Consider the following 22,005-nt stretch of genomic DNA (forward strand, 5'->3'; position numbering starts at 1 on the left):
AGGCGTTTAAGACAAGCGGGTCGTGATTTCTATGCGATAATTTATATGTAGGAAATCTAAAGTTCTGGAGAAAAAGAATTATGCTTGCGATAGAGGTATGACGTGTGACTGGCACGTGGACTGTCTGGAGTGGATAAGGCGACCAAGACCAGTTGCCAAAACAGACAGACGGCTCTGGGAGGAGCAAAGGGAGAGGTGCCCACAAAGGAGCCGAAACCAAACGGTGACATTAGATGATGACCCCGAGGGGCTGAGCCCACAGGAAGGGGCAGAAGTCATTACCTGGGAGAGCAAGGGTGTGCAAAGACCAAAGTGCCCTTGCATTGAGGGGAGGCTTGTGCTGACTTTGGTGAGAATCATTTCACGAGAGCAGAAGTCAGATCATAATGGGTGGAAGAAGAGATGAAGGTAGAGATTCAGGGACAGTGAGCGCAGGCTGTCCCTAAGGAGGCCACGATGCAGAGGAGCCAGTGGGTTCAGGGAGGAGTTTGGTCTTTAGGGTGGAGGTGCCTGAGGGTGTTTAAAGCCTAATTCTAGGGAGAGAGAGGACGTCACTGGGGAAATCGGATTTCTTGTGGAGTTTGCGGGGACAGGATTCAGGCAAAGGTGAGTGGGAGAGCTCATCTGTTCTCTCTGAGAACTGGCAGTGAGGCCCTCTGCAGAGGTTGAGCTGAGGAGAGCTGAGGACAGTGAGAGAGTGGTGGGCTATTGTGGACTGTGGTGGAGGGCCTGGAAAGCCACGGAAGGACCGTTGGGGCACACAGAGAGCCTGGCTACTGTGTCTCTGGTGCATCTGTAAGTGTGTAGGAGCGGACGAGGCATGCCCTCGATACACCCGGAGTGTGGTTTTGCCAGGTGGGTGTAACACAGGGACAACGGCTGATGATCTTGCTAAGAAAGTGGTGGCTGGCTTAATTGCACATGGAAGGAAGTGGAAGCAGAAAGAAGGCAGGTAAAGTTACCAGAGGTCTTAAGATTATAAAACAGACATAACAGGAGTTTGGTGAATAGACTGGGTTTGTGGTCATAATGGGGTGATTTGAGGTTAGGAATTTGGTGGGGAGGAAGTTGTGAGTAGTGATGAGTAGCACGGTGCGGCTCAGAAACTGTACCCAGCAATGTCTGGGTAAAGGCTACTGTTCCTCCTCTCCGTGATCACTGTCTGGCGAGAGAACAAGAGCTGCACTTTGACCCAACAAAAGTTCAAGGTGGGCAAAGAAAAGAGAGGTCACCATGCTAGGAGAGCCCAGGGAACAAGAGAGATTCTGCCTGGTAAGAGGGCTTCCTGGAGAAGGAGGCATTTGGGCAAGGCTTTATGGAAACAGCAGGGTTTGCACGTGAAGAAAAGAGAAAGATGTTACAGATACAAGATGAATTCAAACAAAATCATGGAGGTGAGAAACTGGGAATTGAAGTCTGCTCTGAACATGTTGACTACGTCAGAAGTTGTTTGGAAGATTGGCTGCTCGGGGAAAAGGCAGAGAGACTGTGAAGTCTCAATGTAGGGAGGTGGTGGTGGGAACGCAGACAGCGTGCGAGATGCTCTGTTCGTGATAGAAGAAGCCCAGAGACGCTGGGAATGATGGAGAAGGTGCAGCTGAGGATGCCTCGGAATTTTAGCCTTTGCAGTTGGAAGGGGGGTAATTACGAAGGCACCAGTTTGAGGAAAATGTCTTTGAACCTTGATAGGGAAGATTCAAAAGACGTCCACACGACAACCAACATTTATACACCAAAATTTAAAAACTCCTGTGCCGTAAATAACACACTACAAAGAGTGATGAGACAACTGCTATAATGTGAGAAAATACTGGGAAATCATATATTTGCTGTGGATCCACTATGCAGAACACCTAACGAACTCTTTATAACTGAACAACAAAAACTCAAACAACCCAACAAAAAAAAAAGGGCAAAGGATCTAAATCGACATTTCTCCAAAGTAGATCCACAGATGGTCAACAAGCACATGAGAAGATGTTCAACATTATTAGTTATCAGGAAAATGCAAATCAAAACCACACAAGACACCACTTCACACCCACTGTAACCAAAGAGACAGTAACAAGCGTTGGTGAAGATGTGGAGAAATTGGAACCCTCATGCGCTGATGACAGCGTGAAATGGTGCGGCTGCTGTGGAGAACAGTCTGACAGTTCCTTGAAAAGTTAAACGTAGAGTTAGCATGTGACCCAGCAGTTCCACTCCCAGGAGAAAAGAGAGTGTGTGTCCACACAGAAATCTGTATGTATCTGTATTCAAGATAGCCAAAAGGTGTAAACAGCCCAAGAATCTGTTGGTAGATGAATGGGTAAATAAACTGTGTTGTATTCATGCAGTAGAATGTTATTCAGCCATGTGAAGGAGTAGAGTACTGATGCAAACGGTAACATGGATGAACCCAGGAAATACTATGCTAAGTGAAAGGAGACAGGTAAAAATCACCACATGTTTTCTGATTTCACGGACATGAAATGTCCAGAATAGGTAAATCCACAGAGACAGAAAGTAGATTAGTGGTTTGGCCACGGCCAGGGGGAATGGGGAGCAAATGCTCACGGACAAAGGGTTTCTTTTTGAGTTGATCAGACGTTCTGGAACTGGATAGTGGTGATGGTCGCCCAACTTTGTGAATAGACTAAGAGACACAGAATTGTACACTTTAAATGTGAATCTATCCCCACGATAAATAAGAACACATCTACATAATTTAAGTGGAGGAGGGGTTCGCTGCTCTAAGGTGAGTTGTGTCATGCAAAAAGGAAAGCAGGCCAGTTAAAAACTCACGTTAAATAGTTTTATTTCTAAGTTACCACCTGTATGTCATCGTAGCTCTTTCTCTCTTCTGTAGCACAATTTCTCACTTGCCATGAAGCTACTGAAGGAGCTGCATAGAGACTCCAAAACAAGAGATGGCTGGCAGGTGAAGTGGGTGCACAGCTACTCCCGGCTCAGCCACAGCCGGAGCCGGGCCCAGAGCTGCCCCGAGCAGGTCCTCACGGCGCTGAAAACAGTCTCCTTGCTGGGTACCAGGATGCTCTTCCTACCTAAATACGTGCAGCAGCACTGTTTTATCTTACGTCTCTGTGTCTATGAGAACTCTTCTTTTGCCGCTTTATCTTATATTTGCGAATTAAATCTTGTGATAGTTTTACTCTTTGGAGCCAAGGTAGTTTTTATCTTAGTAATGCTACTGAATGTGGTATTTGGAGATTTTATTTCTTTATCGATCAAATAAAATTGAAATTAAATTTTTTTTCTTTAATACTTATGCAAATTATGAATCTAATAGCTTAATTATTTTGAAAACCTCATTTACTTATAAGAATTGCCTTGTAAAAAGTTGAACATGAACTGCCTTTTTTTCTCTCAGCTCTTCTCTTTTTATAATAACATAGCCTTTAAGGCTGAGGGGAGAAAACCTTTTTCTTTGAGAGTTTTGGATCCGCTCCACCTGCTCTGCTGCCCTGTGTCCAAGGGTACATGGCACTGTTATTGACAGTATTTACAATCCTATTCCCAAATCTGACTCTTCAATAGGACAGGGTATTATATCAGATATCAGTCTCAGTCGAAATGCAAATAGGGGAAACAGGACTTCCATTTGATCAGGGTTAGAACATCACCCTTATGATTGCTTAAATATTTTTAGGGTTTTTTGGTGGGGGGAATAGGGGAGAGGAGGAGGAGTTTGCTGATCCTGAGAAAACATTAGTGCTCATAATAATGACCCAGTTCTAGTGTCCTAGTATGGCGGTGGTTTGTAACAGTCTTGTGAAATAACAGGGCCAGTAATTTTGATTATGTATCTGAGGGAAATCTGGCAGAGAATTTTCATGGACAGATGAACATGGCAGTGTAGTTGACGGGACTTGCTAGGTGACGGCCCTTTCTCTTTTGCTTGCGTCCCTTCTCACACCTGTGCAAGCTGCAGGCTTGACCAGGGCTAATAAGTTCCTTTCCTAGAACCACACAGTAAGACATAGAACTAGACCTTTGAATGTAGTAGCATCTGTGGTGTTATCAGCTATAGGCCACATTATCAACTTAAAAATGTACTCTGGGCTATTAAGATACATGCACAAATCACATTAAAAAGAGCCATTTTCTTTATAAGAGAATTTGGTGCCAGTTCTGCATGATTAGAGAATTTGGTGCTTTGACAAAATGCAGAACGATGGTACTTGAATAAAAGTTTATTCAGCGTTTTAATTGCTTAGCTTCTGTAGGCGTTGATACAGCCACTGCTAACAAAGAACATTTTTCATTAATGTGAATTCAAGAAATTCCCTAACCAATGTTTGAAGTCAGTTTCTTATCCTTTCAAGATTTATTTTACTTTTTTAATAGAAAACAACTTTTGTACGCTATGAATATCTTTTTTTTCTAATTTATGGCATTCATTTATTTCTGAGAAAATCATGTGTGTTGTATGTTTTTAATCCAACAGGTGAGAGCATATCAAGTTACTTAAGCAAAAATGTTCTGGCTTTCCATGACCAGAACATTCTCTTGGGTACAACTTACAGAATCATAGCTGATGCTCTCAGCAGGGAACCAACCTGCCTTGCTGAAATCGAGGAAAGCAAGGCTAGAAGAATCTTGGACCTTTCTGGATCCGGTTCAGAGAATACAGACAAGGTAATGAACACAAGAAGAGTGAGCTTGTTATGTTTGTGTGTTGTGTGTCTATAATGTGCAGCCTTCTAGCTACATGAAAGAAATAATGAAGAATGATGATTGCTTTGTGTTTGGAAATATATTTGACAGTTATGCACAGCCAAGTTTCTTATGTGGAAAACTGACATACTCCATGTGTTTCCTGTTTATTTGAACAATACAGACTGTTTTAGTATTAAAAATCAGAAATTTGGGGCGCCTGGGTGGCGCAGTCGGTTAAGCGTCCGACTTCAGCCAGGTCATGATCTCGCGGTCCGTGAGTTCGAGCCCCGCGTCAGGCTCTGGGCTGATGGCCCGGAGCCTGGAGCCTGTTTCCGATTCTGTGTCTCCCTCTCTCTCTGCCCCTCCCCCGTTCATGCTCTGTCTCTCTCTGTCCCAAAAAAAAAAAAAAAAAAATCAGAAATTTGTGTCAGATTGAATGGAACAGTTCTTCCATGGATTTTTTTAATGAAATTTCACCACCAGCCGCCATTCAGACATCCCACTAGCTTGTGGGGCAAACCAGGCTTTTCTGCCCTTTTTTATGTAGTGTCTGCTTTGCTTAGCTTTTTTAAAATGAATTTTTATTTTCCATAGTTAGCAGCTTCTCATCTCACTGTGCCCATCTTACTTCAGTTGTTAGCCTTGCCTTCTTCCTCCACAGTGTTAGCAATATCTGTGCAGGGTGGCGAGGTTAAAGCACCATCTTCTGTCTCTTCTTCGGACAGGCCATATGACCCCCAGTGACCTTTGGTGCCAGTTCTGCATGATTAGTGGACCATCTGATTTTTAAAAGTACTGAGGATCGTACTGGAATCACTTACTGTTTCACAATCAGGGCAGACAAACTCCCTTTTCCATTTAACCAGCTTTCTGTGATCACAAGTAATCTTTCTGTATCATCACAAGTAGAAAGTAGGATTCTTCAAGAAAACTTCAGCCGTACTCACAGGTTTTCTGAGACCTCTGTGAATTCTAGGTGATTGCAGGTCTATACCAGAGAGCATTCCATCACCTTTCTGAGGCCGTACGGACAGCTGAAGAGGAGGCCCAGCCTTCCATCAAGGGCCAGGGGCCTATAGCCAGCATGACAGAGGCTTACATGACACTGGTGGATTTCTGTGACCAGCAGCTTCGCAAGGAGGAGGAGAGTGCCTCAGGTGAATCACAGAAGGAAAAGCCATTTAGTTTGTCACACTGTGTTAACCAGTCTTAAGACTTTTGTGGATATTTTAGGTTTCCAGTTTGCTTGTTTGTTTTTAAGTGACAGTTATTCTGAGAAAAGTCTTGCCCTTTATTTCATGTTGATTTATTTTTGAGAGAGTGCGCGCGCACACACACACACACACACACACACACACACACGAGTGGGGGAGGGGCAGAGAAAGAGGGGGACAGAGGATCTGAAGTGGGTTCTGCGCTGACAGCAGAGAGCCTGACGTGGGGCTCAAACCCACAGGCCTTGAGATCATGACCTGAACCAAGGTCGAACGTTAAACTGAGCCACCCAGGTGCCCCAAGGTCTTGTCTTTTTAAGAGGCAGTGACATCTTCAGACAACACAGAGTCTAGCTATCATTTTTCTTTCCGTTTGTTTAGTTTATACTTTCTACATTTTGCTTGTTGCTTTGGTCATATTGGCTACGTGGCCTGCCTCTTGCTCCTGAAATAAATTCAGTGACCAGAAGCTGCCCTGTTTTCCCACCCAGCCCAGGAAGCAAACTGCACTTCATGCAGAATGCATGATCTAACAGAAGAGTCAGGTTCAAGATGGATGCTTTCACATATGGCCCAAAACTACGTCTGGTGTTGGTTGATCTAAATACGTGTGAAAAAGAGAACAGTGACATAATACAAAATATAAACTAAAAAGGGAAATATAGTCATTTGTTAAATTTTACAGTTTATATAAGTGGATATATTGACCATTTTTTCTTCTCTCCTGTCCTTGGTAGTTATTGAGTCTGTAGAACTGCAGATGTATCCAGCCCTTGTGGTGGACAAAATGTTGAAAGCTTTAAAATTGCATTCCAGTGAAGCCAGGCTGAAGTTTCCCAGACTGCTGCAGATTATAGAGCTATATCCTGAGGAGACCCTGAGCCTAATGACAAAAGAGGTTAGTATTTGAATTCTGGTGAAGACAACTTTAGAGTACGTGAAGACATGTTTCTGTTTATATTTAAACACGTTAGTATGTGTGGTGCACAAGTTACACTTTTTCCTAGCCAGACTGAATTTTACTACATTCCAAAAACATAGAACTTAAAGTTGTATACAGCTATATAAAAGAGTGTTCACATTTACCAGTTTTCCTTTGTGGGTGTTGATAAGAACACTGTGTCTGAACAAGGACCCCAGGAAGAGGAGGAGTTATGTTTGGGACAGAGGCAGGAACTTTCTGGAACACAATTTGCTGCCCATAACGAGTAAGCTGTAGTCTGGAACATCTGTTGGTGCCTTATGCTCAGTTTATTATTTATCTCAGGGAGAGGGAGTACATTTCAGCTGGCTTCCCACCCCCGTGACCGTAGTGCCTTCTGGCAGCACCGTGTTCACAGGATTCTGAGTCCTCTGAGCATGCGGCGAACAACCAGGTGCGCGGGCACTCCCCCACACGGTCTGCTCACCATTCGTGTGTCCCATGAAGGCCTCCCCCACAGGTCTGCATCAGCCTGCTGCCTTCCTGTCATAGGGGCCATCTGAAAGACTCCTCAATGACTTTTCTAGATGTTTAACTAGAAAATAGGGCCAGGCTTTGAGTTAATAATATGATAGTTTAAAAAGGGTAGCATAGTACTCTATTAGCTTTACATCGTGTATTTTTAAACAATGCTGGTATCTGAGCTGTGGAGACTCCGTGCCTGGCAGGGCTTTATACTACACCCTCTGACCCTCTTCTGGTTGTGGAAGAGTAGGGATTTTTCCAAAAGATCCTAAAAAGGAGATGAAAGTAACTTCAGAAATGTAGTGTATATATATGTGTATGTGTTTTCCTTAAAGACAAATGAAGAAATCATTAAATAAGTTATGATTTTAGTTTTTCCAAAATAATATTTTATTTACATATGATAAAAATAGCATTTCAAATTTGTGAGGAAATAAATGGAATGTTCAGTCAATGTTGTTATGGCACCAGGGATGAGGAGCTAACCGTTATTGAGCACTCCCTGTGGCTATATGGACTGATGCCTTTTATCCCCACACACTTTGCTCTTTCCTCATTTAATAGTTGAAAGGAGGAAGCTTGACAAGTTCACTCTTACACCAACATTCCAAGTGCATCAGATTTTATCTTAAAACTAGCACAGTAAAAAGCATGGGGCGGGGGCAGGGGCGGTGGGGAACATGAGCAAATTTAAAAATGGCCTTGGAGTGAAGCTATAGAAAAACCAGAAGCTATAAAGGAAAATAATCAACACTTCTATCCAGGGGAACAAACAAAAAAAGAGCTGATGTCTGCCTCTATAAAATAAATAGACAGTAGAAAATTGTCAGAGGAAACACATGTATGATTAAATATGTAAGGAAAATAAACAGACTGTGTACCCTCACTAATAATGAAATGTGAAAATTAAAATTAGGTATTTTTCACCTCTCAAATTGACAATAAATTTAAAAAACTGATTGTCTCCAGAATTGGAAAAGATTTTGGAAACTAGTCAATCTAATCCATTTTTTTTAATTGAAGTTTAAGTTGACATAACAATGTGATATTAGTTTTAGGCATACAGTATAATGATTCAATAATTCTGTGCATTATTCAGTGCTTATCACGATAAGTGTAATTCCCGTATGTCACTATACAGTGTTATTACAGTATTATTGACTGTATTCCCTATGCTATACTTTACTATCCCATGACATACTCATTTATTTCACATATGAAGAAATTACTTTTATTATGTTAGAATATTCCTTAATGAGCTAGCAATTATTCATGTAAAAGAGAGTTCAGAAAATAAATTCATGACTATATTAGCTTTGTCCTTGATTAGAGATTTATGAATTATATACAACATAGTGGTCCCCAGAGTAGGTTACTCTAGAAGTAGGAGTAGAGAAGGTCTAAGAGACTAAACTTGGAAGAGCTTCTCCCTGCTTGTCTTGCTGTTCCAGCTGGACCAGCAGACTTAAGTGCAAGGATGGATGTATTTTTCTCTGTTGAATTTAAAGCTTTACAACAGTTTGGGGTGCCTGGGTGGCTCAGTCAGTTAAGCATCCGACTTCGGCTCAGGTCGTGATCTCACGGTTCGAGAGTTCGAGCCCTGGGTCAGTCTCTGTGCTGACAGCTCAGAGCCTGGAGCCTGCCCCAGATTCTGTGTCTCCCTCTCTCTCTGTGCCTCCCCCGCTATGCTCTGTCTCTCTCTCAAAAGTAAGTAAACATTAAAAAAATAAATATTAAAGCTTTACAATAGTTTGAATGCTCTTTTCTGCATCTATCGGTTCAAAGGCTTTGTTAATTTGGTCAAACGACAAATTGTGAGTCACAAATTCATCAACTTTTACCTTTTTGGACATATATTCACACCAACTTTGGGGCACTTTCCACACCCTTCCATCTTCCAAAGGCAGTGCCTTTCCACGTGCAGCCTCTTACCAGCTGAAATGGGTGAGTGGCGATTTCTTCACCCGAAGCAGCTACTCCAACTGCTACGCCGATGCCCCAACCTGTGTGGCACGCCTCCAGTGCTGCTCTTGTGACTTCCGGGTTACCAGTACACCCGAAGGCATAGTTCACTCCTCTGCCAGTCATTTCAGTGAACACTTCTTGGATGGGTTTCCCGAAGTCCTGGGGGTCTTGACTCCTTGGCCCTTGTGAATCCCACGATAACCGCCGATCCAACTCCTCCTAGGCCAAGATGGCCCTGTTCATAGCAGCACTATAACCAGTTGAAATGCCACAACTCAGAAGGCAGACGTCATCCAAAGTTGTCGAAGGGTCCATTTTAGTAACAGAGATACCAGCCACAACTGTATTTTCAGAAAACTTGCTGGTTCCCATGTAATGTAAAGTTGTCTTTCCTTTGCAAGTAAATCGGCTAGTAGCACCTGGCATTAATCCTTTTCCTTGAGTAACTCTTGTCTTCTGACAAAGGTTTGTTTTAGGGTTTAGACAAAATTTGCATTCTCCACACTGTGCGATGTCAGTGGGATGACAGTATCATCGGCCTTCAGCTTCATCACTCCTTTGCCAACACTTTCCACGATTGCAGCACGTTCGTGTCCCAAGATCCCTGGAAAACTCCCCTAAGGATCAGCCCCACTCGTAGGCATTGGTGTGGCCAACTGCAGTGGTGATAATCTTAATTTGAACTTCATGAGCCTTTGGGGGGTGACACCTCTACGTCTGCTATAGACAGAGGCTTTTCTGCCTCCCAGGCAGCTGCAGTCTTGCACTTGATAACCTGGTTCACCACGTCCTCGGACTCGGGTCAGTGAGGGGCAGGCATCCAGAGTGGGCCGCACGAGGCTGGGGATCTCATTTTATAACTGGAAATTTGTACCTCTTAATCTCCTTCGACTGTTTTGCTCATCCTGCCACACCTCTCCCCTTTGGCAACCACTAGTTCTCTGTATTTATGAGTCTGTTTCTGTTTTTTGTTTGTTCATTTATGTTGTTTTTTAGATTCCACGTATAAGTAAAAATCATGTAAGTAAAATCTTTGTCTGGCTTACTTCACTTAGCTTTATACCCACTGGGTTCATCTTTGTTGTTGCAAATGGTGAGAATTCATTCTTCATGGCTGAGTGATAACCCATTAAATGCATATATCACATCTCCATTATCCATTCATCTATCAGGGGACACTTGGGTTGCTTCTGTATTTTAGCTATTGTAAATAATGCTGCAGTAAACATGAGGGTGCAGATATCGTTTTGAATTAGTGTTTTGTTTTCTTTGAGTTAATATCCTACAAGTAGAACTACTGGATTGTGTGGTATTTCTAATTTTAACTTTTTGAGGACCTCCCTACTGTTTTCCATAGTGGAAATTTACATTCCCACCAAATTTACATAGCGGAATTTACATTCCCACCAACATGCAGGAGGGTTCCCTTTTTTCTACATCCTCGCCAACACTTGTTTCTTGTTTTTTTGATACTAGCTATTCTGACTAGCTAGTGAGGTGAGATTTCATTGTGGTTTTGATTTCCGTTTCCCTGATGATTAGTGACGTTGAACATCTTTTCATGTGTCTGTTGATCATCTGTATGTTTTCTTTGGAAAAATATCTATTCAGCTCTCCTGCCCATTTTTAAAGATGTATTTATTTAAATTCAAGTTAGTTCACATACAGTTGTAGTGGTTTCAGGGGAATAACCCAGTGATTCATGACTTAAATATAATACCCAGTGTTCATCCCAACAAATGCCGTCCTTAATGCCCATTGCCCATTTACCCTATCCCCTCACCCACCACCCCTCCAGCTACCCTCAGTTTGTTGTCTGTATTTAGTTTCTTATGGTTTGCCTCCCACTTTGTTTTTATCTGTTTTTTACTTCCCTTCCCATACTCTCATGTTTTGTTTTTTTTTAATTCCACATGAGTGAAATCCTATGATATTTGTTTCTCCAACATATTTCGCTCAGCATAATACACTCTAGTTCCATCCACATTGTTGCAAATGGCAAGATCTCATCGCCATTTTGATCCCAAGTAATATTCCATTTTATACATATACCACATCTTTATCCATTCATCAGTCAGTGAACATTTGGGCTTTTTCCATAATTTGTCCATTGTTGATAGTGCTGCTATAAACATTGGGGTGCATGTGCCCCTTTGAATCAGCATTTTTGTATCCTTTGGGAAAATACCTAGTAGTGCAGTTGCTGAGTCATAGTGTAGTTCTATTTTTAATTTTTTGAGGAATCTCGATACTGTTTTCCAGCGTGGCTGCACCAGTTTGCATTCCCACCAGTAGTGCAAAACAGTTCCCCTTTCTCTACATCCTGCCAAAATCTGTTGTTTCCTGAGTTGTTAATTTTAGCCATTCTGACAGGAGTGGGGTGGAATCTCATTGTGGTTTTGATTTGTATTTCTCTGGTGATGAGTATTGTTGAGCATCTTTTTATGTGTCTGTTAGCCATTTGGGTGTCTTCTTTGGCTAAGTGTCTATTCATGCTTTTTGCCCATTTCTGCACTGGATCGTTTTTTTTTTGGGGGGGGGGGTTGAGTTTGATAAGTTGTTCGTAGATTTTGGGATACTAATCCCTTTATCTAATATGTCATTTGCAAATATCTTCTCCCATTTCTTGCCTTTTATTTTTGTTGATTGTTTCCTTTGTTTTGCAAAAGCTTTTTATCTTGATGAGGTCCCAATAGTTCATTTTTGCTTTTGTTTCCCTTGCTGCTGGAGATGTGTCTAGTAAGAAGTTGCTGTAGCTGAAGTCAAAAAGGTTGCTGCCTGTGTTCTCCTCTAGGATTTTGATGGTTTCCTGTCTCACATTTAGGTCTTTCATCCATTTTGAATTTATTTTTGTGAATGGTGTAAGAAGGTGGTCCAAGTTCATTCTTCTGCATGTCACTGCCCAGTTTTCAGCACTGTTTGCTGAAGAGACTGCCTTTTTTCCATTGGAGATTCTTTCCTGCTTTGTCTAAGATTAGTTGGTCATTTGTTTGTGGGCCATTTCTGCATTCTCTGTTCTGTTCCATTGATCTATGTGTCTGTTTTTGTGCTACTACCATATTGTCTTGATGATTAAAACTTTGCAGTACAGCTTAAAGTCTGGAATTGTAATGCCTCCCACTCTGCTTTTCTTCTTCAACATTACTTGGGCTATTAAGGGTCTTTTCTGGCTCCATACAAATTTTAGGGTTGTTTGTTCTAGCTCTGTGAAAAATGCTGGTGTTACTTTGATAGGGATTGCACTGAATATATAGATTGCTTTGGGTAGTATAGACATTTTAACAATATTTCTTCTTCCAATCTATGAGCATGGAATGCTGTTCCATTTCTTTGTGTCTTCTTCAGTTTTTTTCATAAGCTTTCTATAGTTTTCAGCATACAGCTCTTTTACCTCTTTGGTTAGGTTTATTCCTAGGTATCTTACAGTTTTTTGGTGCAATTGTAAATGGGATCAATTCTTTCTGCTGCTTCATTATTGGTGTGTAGAAATGCAACCGATTTCTATACATTGATTTTATATCCTGTGACTTGCTGAATCACGGATGAGTTCTAGTAGTTTTTTGGTGGAGTCTTTCGGGTTTTCCACATAGAGTATCATGTCATCTGCAAAGAATGAAAGTTGACTTCTTTGTCAAGAATGAAAGTTTGTCTTTGTGTGCTTTGTCTGCTTTGTATGTCTCCTTTGTATGTCTCCTTTGTATGTCTCCTTTGTATGTCTGCTTTGTATGCTTTGTATGTCTTTGTCTTTGACATTCTTTGTCAAAGAATGAAAGTTTGCCAATTTGTATGCTTTTTTATTTCTTTTTGTTGTCCGATTGCTGAGGCTAGGACATCCAGGACTATGTTGAACAACAGTGGTGAGAGTGGACATCCCTGTCGTGTTTCTGAACTTAGGGGGAGAGTCTCGGTTTTCTGAGCTGTGCTGCCCATTTTTTGATCAGATTATTTGGGTTTTTGGTATTGAGTTATAGGAGTTTTCATTACACTTCTAAAAATGAAAATTTGAAAAATCTTTTTGGAGGGAAATCTAGCAACGTTTTTTACAATTATTAATGTTCCACAGTAGTTTTACCTGTAGGAATTTATCCAGTGGGCACACATAGCACAAGTGATAAACATGTAGGGATTTCCATTATAGCATTATCTATAATAGAAAAACTTGGAAAATAACGTAAAAATTGATTATATAGCAGTAGTTAAGCAAAATGGAATACTATATATCTGTTAAAAGGAATGGGGTGAATCTCTGTCAGACAGTATATGGAGTCTGATTCCATTCAAGTAAAGAAAGAATATGGGTGCACTTGCAGGCAAAACATCCTAAACAGTGGAATGGTTGCCTCACTGGAATAAGAACTGAGAGGACTGAGGGAGAGAAGATGTTTTGTTTTAGACTTATGCCTGTTTTTATACTTCTGTATATAGATATATATTTTTTTATATGAACACATAATACTTTTATAATAAAACTGTTAAATATTTTATTCATCATTAAGTTACACTTCTCTGTGTTTTAGATGTCTTCCATTCCTTGCTGGCAGTTCATTGGCTGGATCAGCCATATGGTGGCCTTACTGGACAAAGAGGAAGCTGTTGCTGTCCAGCACACTGTGGAGGAAATTGCTGATAACTATCCACAGGCGATTATCTACCCATTTATAATAAGTAGTGAAAGCTATTCCTTCAAAGATACTTCTGCTGGTCATAAGAATAAGGAGTTTGTGGCAAGGTGGGTTGGTTAAATATGATAGGTTATTTTAAAATGTGTATGGTAAAAGCAAACACGTGGGGGCCTCCTAGCTGGCTCAGTCAGTGGAGCATGTGACTCTTGATCTTGGGTGTACAGCTTATGTTAAAAAAAAAAAAAAAAAAAAACAACACATGGAAGCTTATGTTTGTCTTCAAATTAATTAGAGCCATCCTTGGAGAATAGAAAATCTTAGACATCTATTTGTTGAATGTACCTACTCCTGGTATGTTGTTACAGAATTTCTTTCCTTTTTCTGTTTTTTTTAATTTTTTTTTCAATATTTATTTATTTTTGAGAGACAGAGACAGAGCATGAATGGGGAGGGGCAGAGAGAGAGGGAGACACAGAATCCGAAGCAGGCTCCAGGCTCTGAGCTGTGAACACAGAGCCCGATGAGGGGCTCGAACCCACAAACTGTGGGATCATGACCTGAGCCGAAGTCAGACACTTAACCGACTGAGCCACCCAGGCGCCCCAAATTTTATTTATTTCTTTTGAGAGACAGCGTGCTTGAGTCAGGGGTAGAGGTGGTGGGGTGGCAGAGAGAGGGAGAGAGAGAATCTCAAGCAGGCTCCACGTTGTCAAAGTAGAACCCAGTGTGGGGTTAAACTCATGAACCCATGGGATCATGACCTGACCCAAAATCAAGAGTCAGAAGCTTAACCAACTGAGCCACTCAGGTGTCCCTCTTTCCTTTTTTAATTGTTAAGTGCACTCTATGCCCAGCGTGGGGCTCAAATTTACAACGCACAGTCGTATGCTCTACTGACTGAGTCAGCCAGGTGCCCCCAAATTCCTTTCTTTTAATGTTTATTTATTTTTGAGAGAGAGGGAGACAGAGCGTCAGTGGGGTAGGACAGAGAGAGTGGGAGACACAGAATCTGAAGCAGGCTTCAGGCTCTGAGCTGTCTGCACTGAGCCTGACACAGGGCTTGAACCCATGAACTGTGAGATCATGACCTGAGCCAAAGTCGGACACCTAACCAACTGAGCCACCCAGGTGCCCCTTTCCTTTTTTAAAATAAATTTCATCTTTGGGGTACCTTAGCTGGCTCAGTCAGTTAAGCATCCGACTCTTGATTTCAGCTCGGGTCTGATCTCACGTGTCATGAGTTCAAGCCCTGCATTGGGCTCTGCAACAATAATTCAGAGCCTGTTTGGGACTCTGTCTCTCTCTCTCTCTACCCCTCCTGTGCATGTACATACACTGTCTCTCAAAATAAATAAACTTAAAAAAATAAAATATGCTTCATCTTAGAATTTTATTCATGAGACATTCTGTCCTTATAATAGTAATAGTTGACAGTAATTTGTTGGTTGAGACTGGATGAGATACTTTTTGAAATCAGTTACTGAAATTATTCTTTAATTCGAAGATTCAGTAGACTGCCTGAAGTGTCATCCTTTTCATTTTTCCATTTGAGTTGTAAGTGGAGACTGTTGATATAACTAGCAATAGTGTATTACTTTTACAGGAAAACTTGGAAAAGGAATGGTGTTCTAGTTGACATTCTCTGTTACGAGCTTTTTTTTTTGTCATGACCTCATTTGTTTCATTATTTAGAGTGTTTGTTTCTGAGAAGACGAGTAAGATACAGCTTTTGTCATGATTTGTGGATGGGTTGGCTGTGCATATCCCATTTGCCACTGCTGGTGCCCTGCCTACCACCCCCCTGCCTGTCTCTCAGCACAGTCTACTGCAACATGATTCATTTTTTTTTTGAAAGAAAGAAAAGAGAAAGGTTTGAAAGTGTGTTGAGAATGTGGCCTTTTCGGGGCGCCTGGGTGGCTCAGTCGGTTAAGCGGCCAACTTCAGCTCAGGTCATGATCTCGCGGTCCGTGAGTTCGAGCCCTGCGTCGGGCTCTGGGCTGATGGCTCAGAGCCTGGAGCCTGCTTCCGATTCTGTGTCTCCCTTTCTCTCTGCCCCTCCCCCGTTCATGCTCTGTCTCTCCCTGTCTCAAAAATAAATAAAACGTTAAAAAAAAATTTTTTTTTAAAAAGAATGTGGCCTTTTCTTTTATAATATAACTTCAGAAACTATATGTATCAAATTATGTGCATCAAAATGTCAGCATCATTGGCAAGGATATTTGCTTTTACCTTATCTAAGAACCTCACTTCTTGGCACAAAAACAGACACTCAGATCAATGGGACAGAATAGAGAACCCAGAAATGGACCCACAAACGTATGTCCAACTAATCTTTGACAAAGCAGGAAAGAATATCCAATGGAATAAAGACAGTCTCTTCAGCAAGTGGTGCTGGGAAAACTGGACAGCGACATGCAGAAGAATGAACCTGGACCACTTTCTCACACCAGACACAAAAGTAAACTCAAAATGGACGAAACACATCAATGTAAGACAGGAAGCCATCAAAATCCTCAAGGAGAAAGCAGGCTAAAACCTCTTTGATCTTGGCCGCAGCAACATCTTACTCAACACATCTCCAGAGGCAAGGGAAACAAAAGCAAAAATGAAATACTGGGACCTCGTCAACAAAAAAAGCTTCTGCTCAGTGAAGGAAACAATCAGCAAAACTAAAAGGCAGCCGACAGAATGGGAGAAGATATTTGCGAATGATGTACCAGATAAAGGGTTAGTATCCAAAATCTATAAAGAACTTTTCAGACTCAACACTCAAAAAACAAATAATCCAGTGCAGAAATGGGCAAAAGACGTGAATAGACACTTCTCCAAAGAAAACATCCAGATGGCCAACTGACACATGAAAAAATGCTCAACATCACTCATCATCAGGGAAATACACATCAAAACCACAATGAGATACCACCTCACACCTGTCAGAATGGCTAACATGAACAACTCAGGCAACAACAGATGCTGGCAAGGAAGATGCGGAGAAAGAGGATCTCTTTTCCTTTGTTGGTGGGAATGCAAATTGGTGCAGCCAACTCTGGAAAACAGTATGTTGGTTCCTCAAAAAATTAAAAATAGAACTACCCTATGACCCAGCAATTGCACTACTTTATATTTATCCAAGGGATACAGGTGTGCTGTTTCGAAGGGGCAGGTGCACCCCCATGTTTATAGAAGCTCTGTCAACAATAGCCAAAGCATGGAAAGAGCCCAGATGTCCATCGATGGATGAATGGATAAAGAAGATGTGGTGTATATATACAATGGAGTATTACTCGGCAATCAAAATGAATGAAATCTTGCCATTTGCAACTACATGGATGGAATTAGTGGGTATTATGCTAAGCGAAATTACTCAGCAAAAGACATATCACGTGACTTCACTCACATGAGGACTTTAAGATGCAAAACAGATGAACATAAGGCAAGGGAAGCAAAACTAATATAAAAACAGGGAGGGGGACAAAACATAAGAGACTCTTAAATATGGAGAACAAACAGAGGGTTACTGGAGGGGTTGTGGGAGGGTGGATGGGCTAAATGGGTAAGGGGCATTAAGAAATCTACTCCTGAAATCATTGTTGGCAATATATGCTAACTAATTTGGATGTAAATTTAAAAAAAGAAAAAGAACCTCACTTCTTGGTAGAATACATACTTTGTTCTTCATCTAATATTGAACAGAATTTTAAAATTGCTCCTTCCCTAGACTATTAGTTGTGTGTGTGTGTGTGTGTGTGTGTGTGTGTGTGTGTGTATGTGTATAGTTTTGTATATAAATATAAGTAATTGTCATATACAAAAACCATAGGCTTTGATCTTTGGAAGATGTTTGATTACCTAAACTTGGTAATTGTTTTATAGGATTAAAATTAAGTTGGATCAAGGAGGAGTGATTCAAGATTTTATTAGTGCCCTAGAGCAGCTCTCTAATCCTGAAATGCTCTTTAAGGTAATGTAATAGCTTCCAGTTCATAAAACATAGAATTTGGATAAAATCTACTTGTAGTCAACTTGATTTTTCCTTTTTTTTTTTTTTTTTTTTTTTTCTGCACAGGACTGGACTGATGATATCAAGGTTGAACTAGCAAAAACCCCTGTTAATAAAAAACACATTGAAAAGATGTATGAAAGAATGTATGCAGCTTTGGGAGACCCAAAGGTTCCAGGCCTTGGAGCTTTCAGAAAGAGGTTCATTCAGGTATGGGTAGTCTGCTTTTATGACAATGGAACCATTGTGAAGATTAGTTTGTACATTTGCTGGCTTGTTAATAATTCTGGTTTTAAAATGTCTGTTGAGTTTGTAACCTTTTCTTTAGATCTGATACTTTCTGTGAGATAGTGATACATGTATTTATGTCAGATGGTGGCAGGTGAGGCGATAGAAAAACCATGGAGTTTTTATTGCATTATTTTCTTCATGCTCAGATTTTTAGATTTGAAGGTTGTGTGTAGTTTAGTAATTATAATTTTCATAATGATGTGTATGTTGGATCAAGAAAATATTTGCATTTTATAGTTGATAACCATTTTGAGCACTTAATATCTGTCCAAGGCATACTCCTGAGTGCTACAGGACATACAAAGAGAAGACAGACCCCGTTCCTGAATTCAAAGGGATTGGCTGACAAATACAGTATATAAAGAACTGTGGCTTGAGGACAAGTGTGGATACATGAGAGCTGTTTCTAAAGTTGCCCTTCAGTTCGGGAAAAGCTCCTGGGAGCCAGTGGAGATCAAAATGAAACTTGAAATGTCCTGATTTCATACTGCCAGGCCTTGTGCTTGTTGTTCCCTCTAAGCGGGTTTACCTTCTCTCCCTTGTCCATGTGGAGAACTCACTCTCGAGACTTGACGTACGCATCATTTCTTCTGTAGAGCCTTCCCTGAACCTCCTTCCCGGACGAGAATTAGATACTCCTTCTCTGTTGTGTAACACACCTTATGTACGCCTTTGTTAGCATTAATCACACTGATTTTTGTTGTAACTTTGGTCAAATTACTTTTGTTTAGTAAACTTTAAGAGCATGTGGAGAAGTCCTGGGACTCATACTGCCAGAGTTCTCAGTTTCAGTCTCTAGTGCAAAGGAGAATCTTTTTATTTTTTTATTTATTTATTTATTTATTTATTTATTTATTTATTTATTTTTTAAGGACATTTTTTTTTAAGTTTATTTTGAGAGGGAGAGACAGCATTAGTGGGTAAGGGACAGAGAGAGAGAGAGAGAGAGAGAGAATATCATAAGCAGGCTCCGCACTGTCGGCATGTAGCCCAATGAGGGACTCGAACCCATGAAACTGCAAGATCACGACCTGAGCTGAAACCAAGAGCCAGATGTTTAACCAACTGAGGCTCCCCTAGTGTTTTTTTAAGTAACTGCTTTATTAAGATCTAATTCACACACCCTATAATCCATCTATTTAAAGTGTATAATACTGAAGGGGCGCCTGGGTGGTTCGGTCGGTTAAGCATCTGACTTCAACTCCGGTCATGATCTTATGGTTTGTGAGTTCGAGCCCCCCATCAGGCTCCACACTGACGTTGTGGAGATTGCCTGAGATTCTCTCTTTCTCCCTCTCTCTCTCTGCCCCTCCCCAACTCTCATGCACGCTCTGTCTCTCAAAATAAATAAACTTTAAAAAGCAAAAGGGTACAATACTGTAGTTTTGTTATACTCAGAATTGTGTAAATATCACCACATTTTTGAACATTTTCATCACCCCAAAAAGAAAGCCCATACCTGTTAGCAGGTGCTCCCAATCCCCCACCCCCACCCGCTGCTTCCACTCCCAGGCAACCACCGAAGTGCCTTCTGTTTCTGTGGATTGCCTCTTTTGGACATTTTGTATAAGTGGAATCTTACAGTATGTGACTGGCTTCCTTCACTCAGCGTAATGTTTTCAGAGTTCATCCGTGCTACAGCATGTGTCAGGACTTCGTTCCTTTTTATTGCTGTATGCTATTGCACTGTTAGGGCCTGCCACATTTTCTTTATCCTTTTGTCAGCTGATGCACATTTGGAGTATTTCCACGTCTTAGCTGTTATAAATACTGCTGCTGTGAGTATCTGTGTATGGGTTCTTCTGGGGAGATCCTCAGGAGTGGGAAACCATATTTAATTCTTTCTTTAATTTATGCCTCCTCATTTAGACTTGGGGACAGGGATTTTTCTTTCCGCCTACTAAATACTGCCTGACGTGAAACTGGCATCTTGAATTAGGTGAATAATTGATATAGTTTTGGTAAGTAGAGATAGATTTTGGTGGGTACTTCCCACTTAGGGTAGTTTTAGTTAATGGTGTGAATGTGGGAACGTACAGGACTATCTGTTGCCTGAATGTGCCCAGGGATGTATCCTGAAAGTGAAGGTAAAACCCTAACTTCTCTATATTCCATATTGTGACATATATTAGGCTCCACATTGTATGACGTCTGTCTCATCTCACAGTATTGAATATGCAAGGGCCTCATAACAGAAAGTATACATACTTTACTTACAATCGGTGTACTATGCAATTTATAGGATTGTAGAATCCTAGGTTTGGAAAAGTGTTTGTGTTGGTTTTGTCTTAAGCCGGTAGTCTGCGTGCATTTTCTGTCAAGGTCCGGATGTTGCGCTTTCTGGCCATTCCAGACTCATGTTGCAAGTACTCAAATCTGCCGTCCTAGTACAAAAGCAGCCCTGGACGGTACGTGAGTGAAAGGATATCGTTGCCAGGATTCCAATGAAACTTTGTTTATAAAAACAGGCAGTGGGCTTTGACTTGCAGACTGTACTTCTTCATGCCTTGTTCTACACAGAGAAGCTAGATCTGAAAAACAGAGACTCGTCCAGTGTCAAATGAGGAGAATGGCAGAATGGCAACTGACACCAGGTCCCCCAGCATAGCGGAACCGATCCATCACCTGGGAGAAGACTTCGTTTCAGCAGTACCGTCCTTCTGCAGCCTTCCCCCATCTGCCCTGCTCTCAGGGTGCTGTGACCCCTGCCCTCACCCCAGTTTGCTGCCTGTCTGTCTCCTCAGTGTGAGAATGTCTGACCCTGTTTATCACCTGTGTCCCCAGTGAAGACTGTGTGTTATCCCTTGAATTCATGGCCACTTTTCCCTGTGTGCTGGGAAGGCTTTACGCTGGAAATCTGTTAGGGTGGACCACTTCTTCCCAGCTGCTGCTGAGCACAGCTTCTGCCAACTCTAACCCAGGGAGCGTATCATAGCGGCAGAAATGAACCTCGATTATTCCTACCAGGCATGATACTTGTTTTGAGGTTGATTTCTAGTACCTTGGAAAACCAATCTAGAACTTTATGCTTCATACCAAATCAGCATACGATTTGCACTAATTGATTAAAATAATGATCTGTCAAAACAGAATTTCACTTCAGAGGGCATTATGCCATTCACATATGTTGCTGGTACTGATTATGTTTGGAAATAGATAATCTTTCCATGTATTCTAAGAATTGCAGATTGTTTCTATACTTTTAATCTATTTACAGATTAAAGAATAAGTTTGTTTTATTGATGTCAATTTTACTATAATGGATTGTCTTAAAATAGAGCAAATATTTCATTTATACCAGATTTGTGTTTTGGGGTGAGTTTGAAATTTTGTAAAAAATTTCTAATTAAAGACAAGTAGGTAAATCTTGATGACTATTATTAAGTCACTATTAATGATACTCTTGAGTTTTGTTTTTGTTTTTTTTATTTTGTATCAAAAATATAGAGACTATACAATTAGAGACTAATACAAAGAAATATTTGTTAGGTTCCAAGATAAAGGACTTACAATTATTGCTTTTAGAAATATAAATTATCTAAATGTTTGTACTGGTTTATGATCCAGAATAATGGCTTGAAAAACCCTTATTAAGGAAAGGAGTATTTTTATCTTTTGTTCTTCCGCTGTGATGAAGAATCATGGGCTTTTCATTTTGATTGAATTACTCTATTTAGTACCTCATTCCTTCATTTTTAAAAATATTTATTTTTGAGAGAGAGAGACAGAGTGTGGGTGGGGGAGGGACAGTGGGAGAGGGAGACAGAATTGGAAGCAGGCTTCAGGCTCTGAGCTGTCAGCACA

General features: G+C 41.0%; 1 protein-coding gene and 1 pseudogene across 1 annotated transcript in view; one reads left to right on the top strand and one right to left on the bottom strand.

Moving 5' to 3' along the window:
* The window catches only part of PRKDC (protein kinase, DNA-activated, catalytic subunit), a 214,119-nt gene that overhangs the window by 176,897 nt on the left and 15,217 nt on the right, over window positions 1-22,005 (top strand). The window contains exons 70-76 of the mRNA XM_049633721.1: window positions 2,852-3,026; window positions 4,451-4,641; window positions 5,639-5,819; window positions 6,614-6,774; window positions 13,806-14,017; window positions 17,784-17,871; window positions 17,977-18,120. Of these exons, the coding sequence (XP_049489678.1) occupies window positions 2,852-3,026; window positions 4,451-4,641; window positions 5,639-5,819; window positions 6,614-6,774; window positions 13,806-14,017; window positions 17,784-17,871; window positions 17,977-18,120 (1,152 nt within the window). The remainder of the gene's footprint in view (window positions 1-2,851; window positions 3,027-4,450; window positions 4,642-5,638; window positions 5,820-6,613; window positions 6,775-13,805; window positions 14,018-17,783; window positions 17,872-17,976; window positions 18,121-22,005) is intronic.
* Window positions 9,057-10,400, bottom strand: LOC125924901 (alcohol dehydrogenase class-3-like; annotated as a pseudogene).

The sequence above is a fragment of the Panthera uncia genome, chromosome F2 (assembly GCF_023721935.1).
Source record: "Panthera uncia isolate 11264 chromosome F2, Puncia_PCG_1.0, whole genome shotgun sequence".
NCBI classification, from domain to species: Eukaryota; Metazoa; Chordata; class Mammalia; order Carnivora; family Felidae; genus Panthera; species Panthera uncia.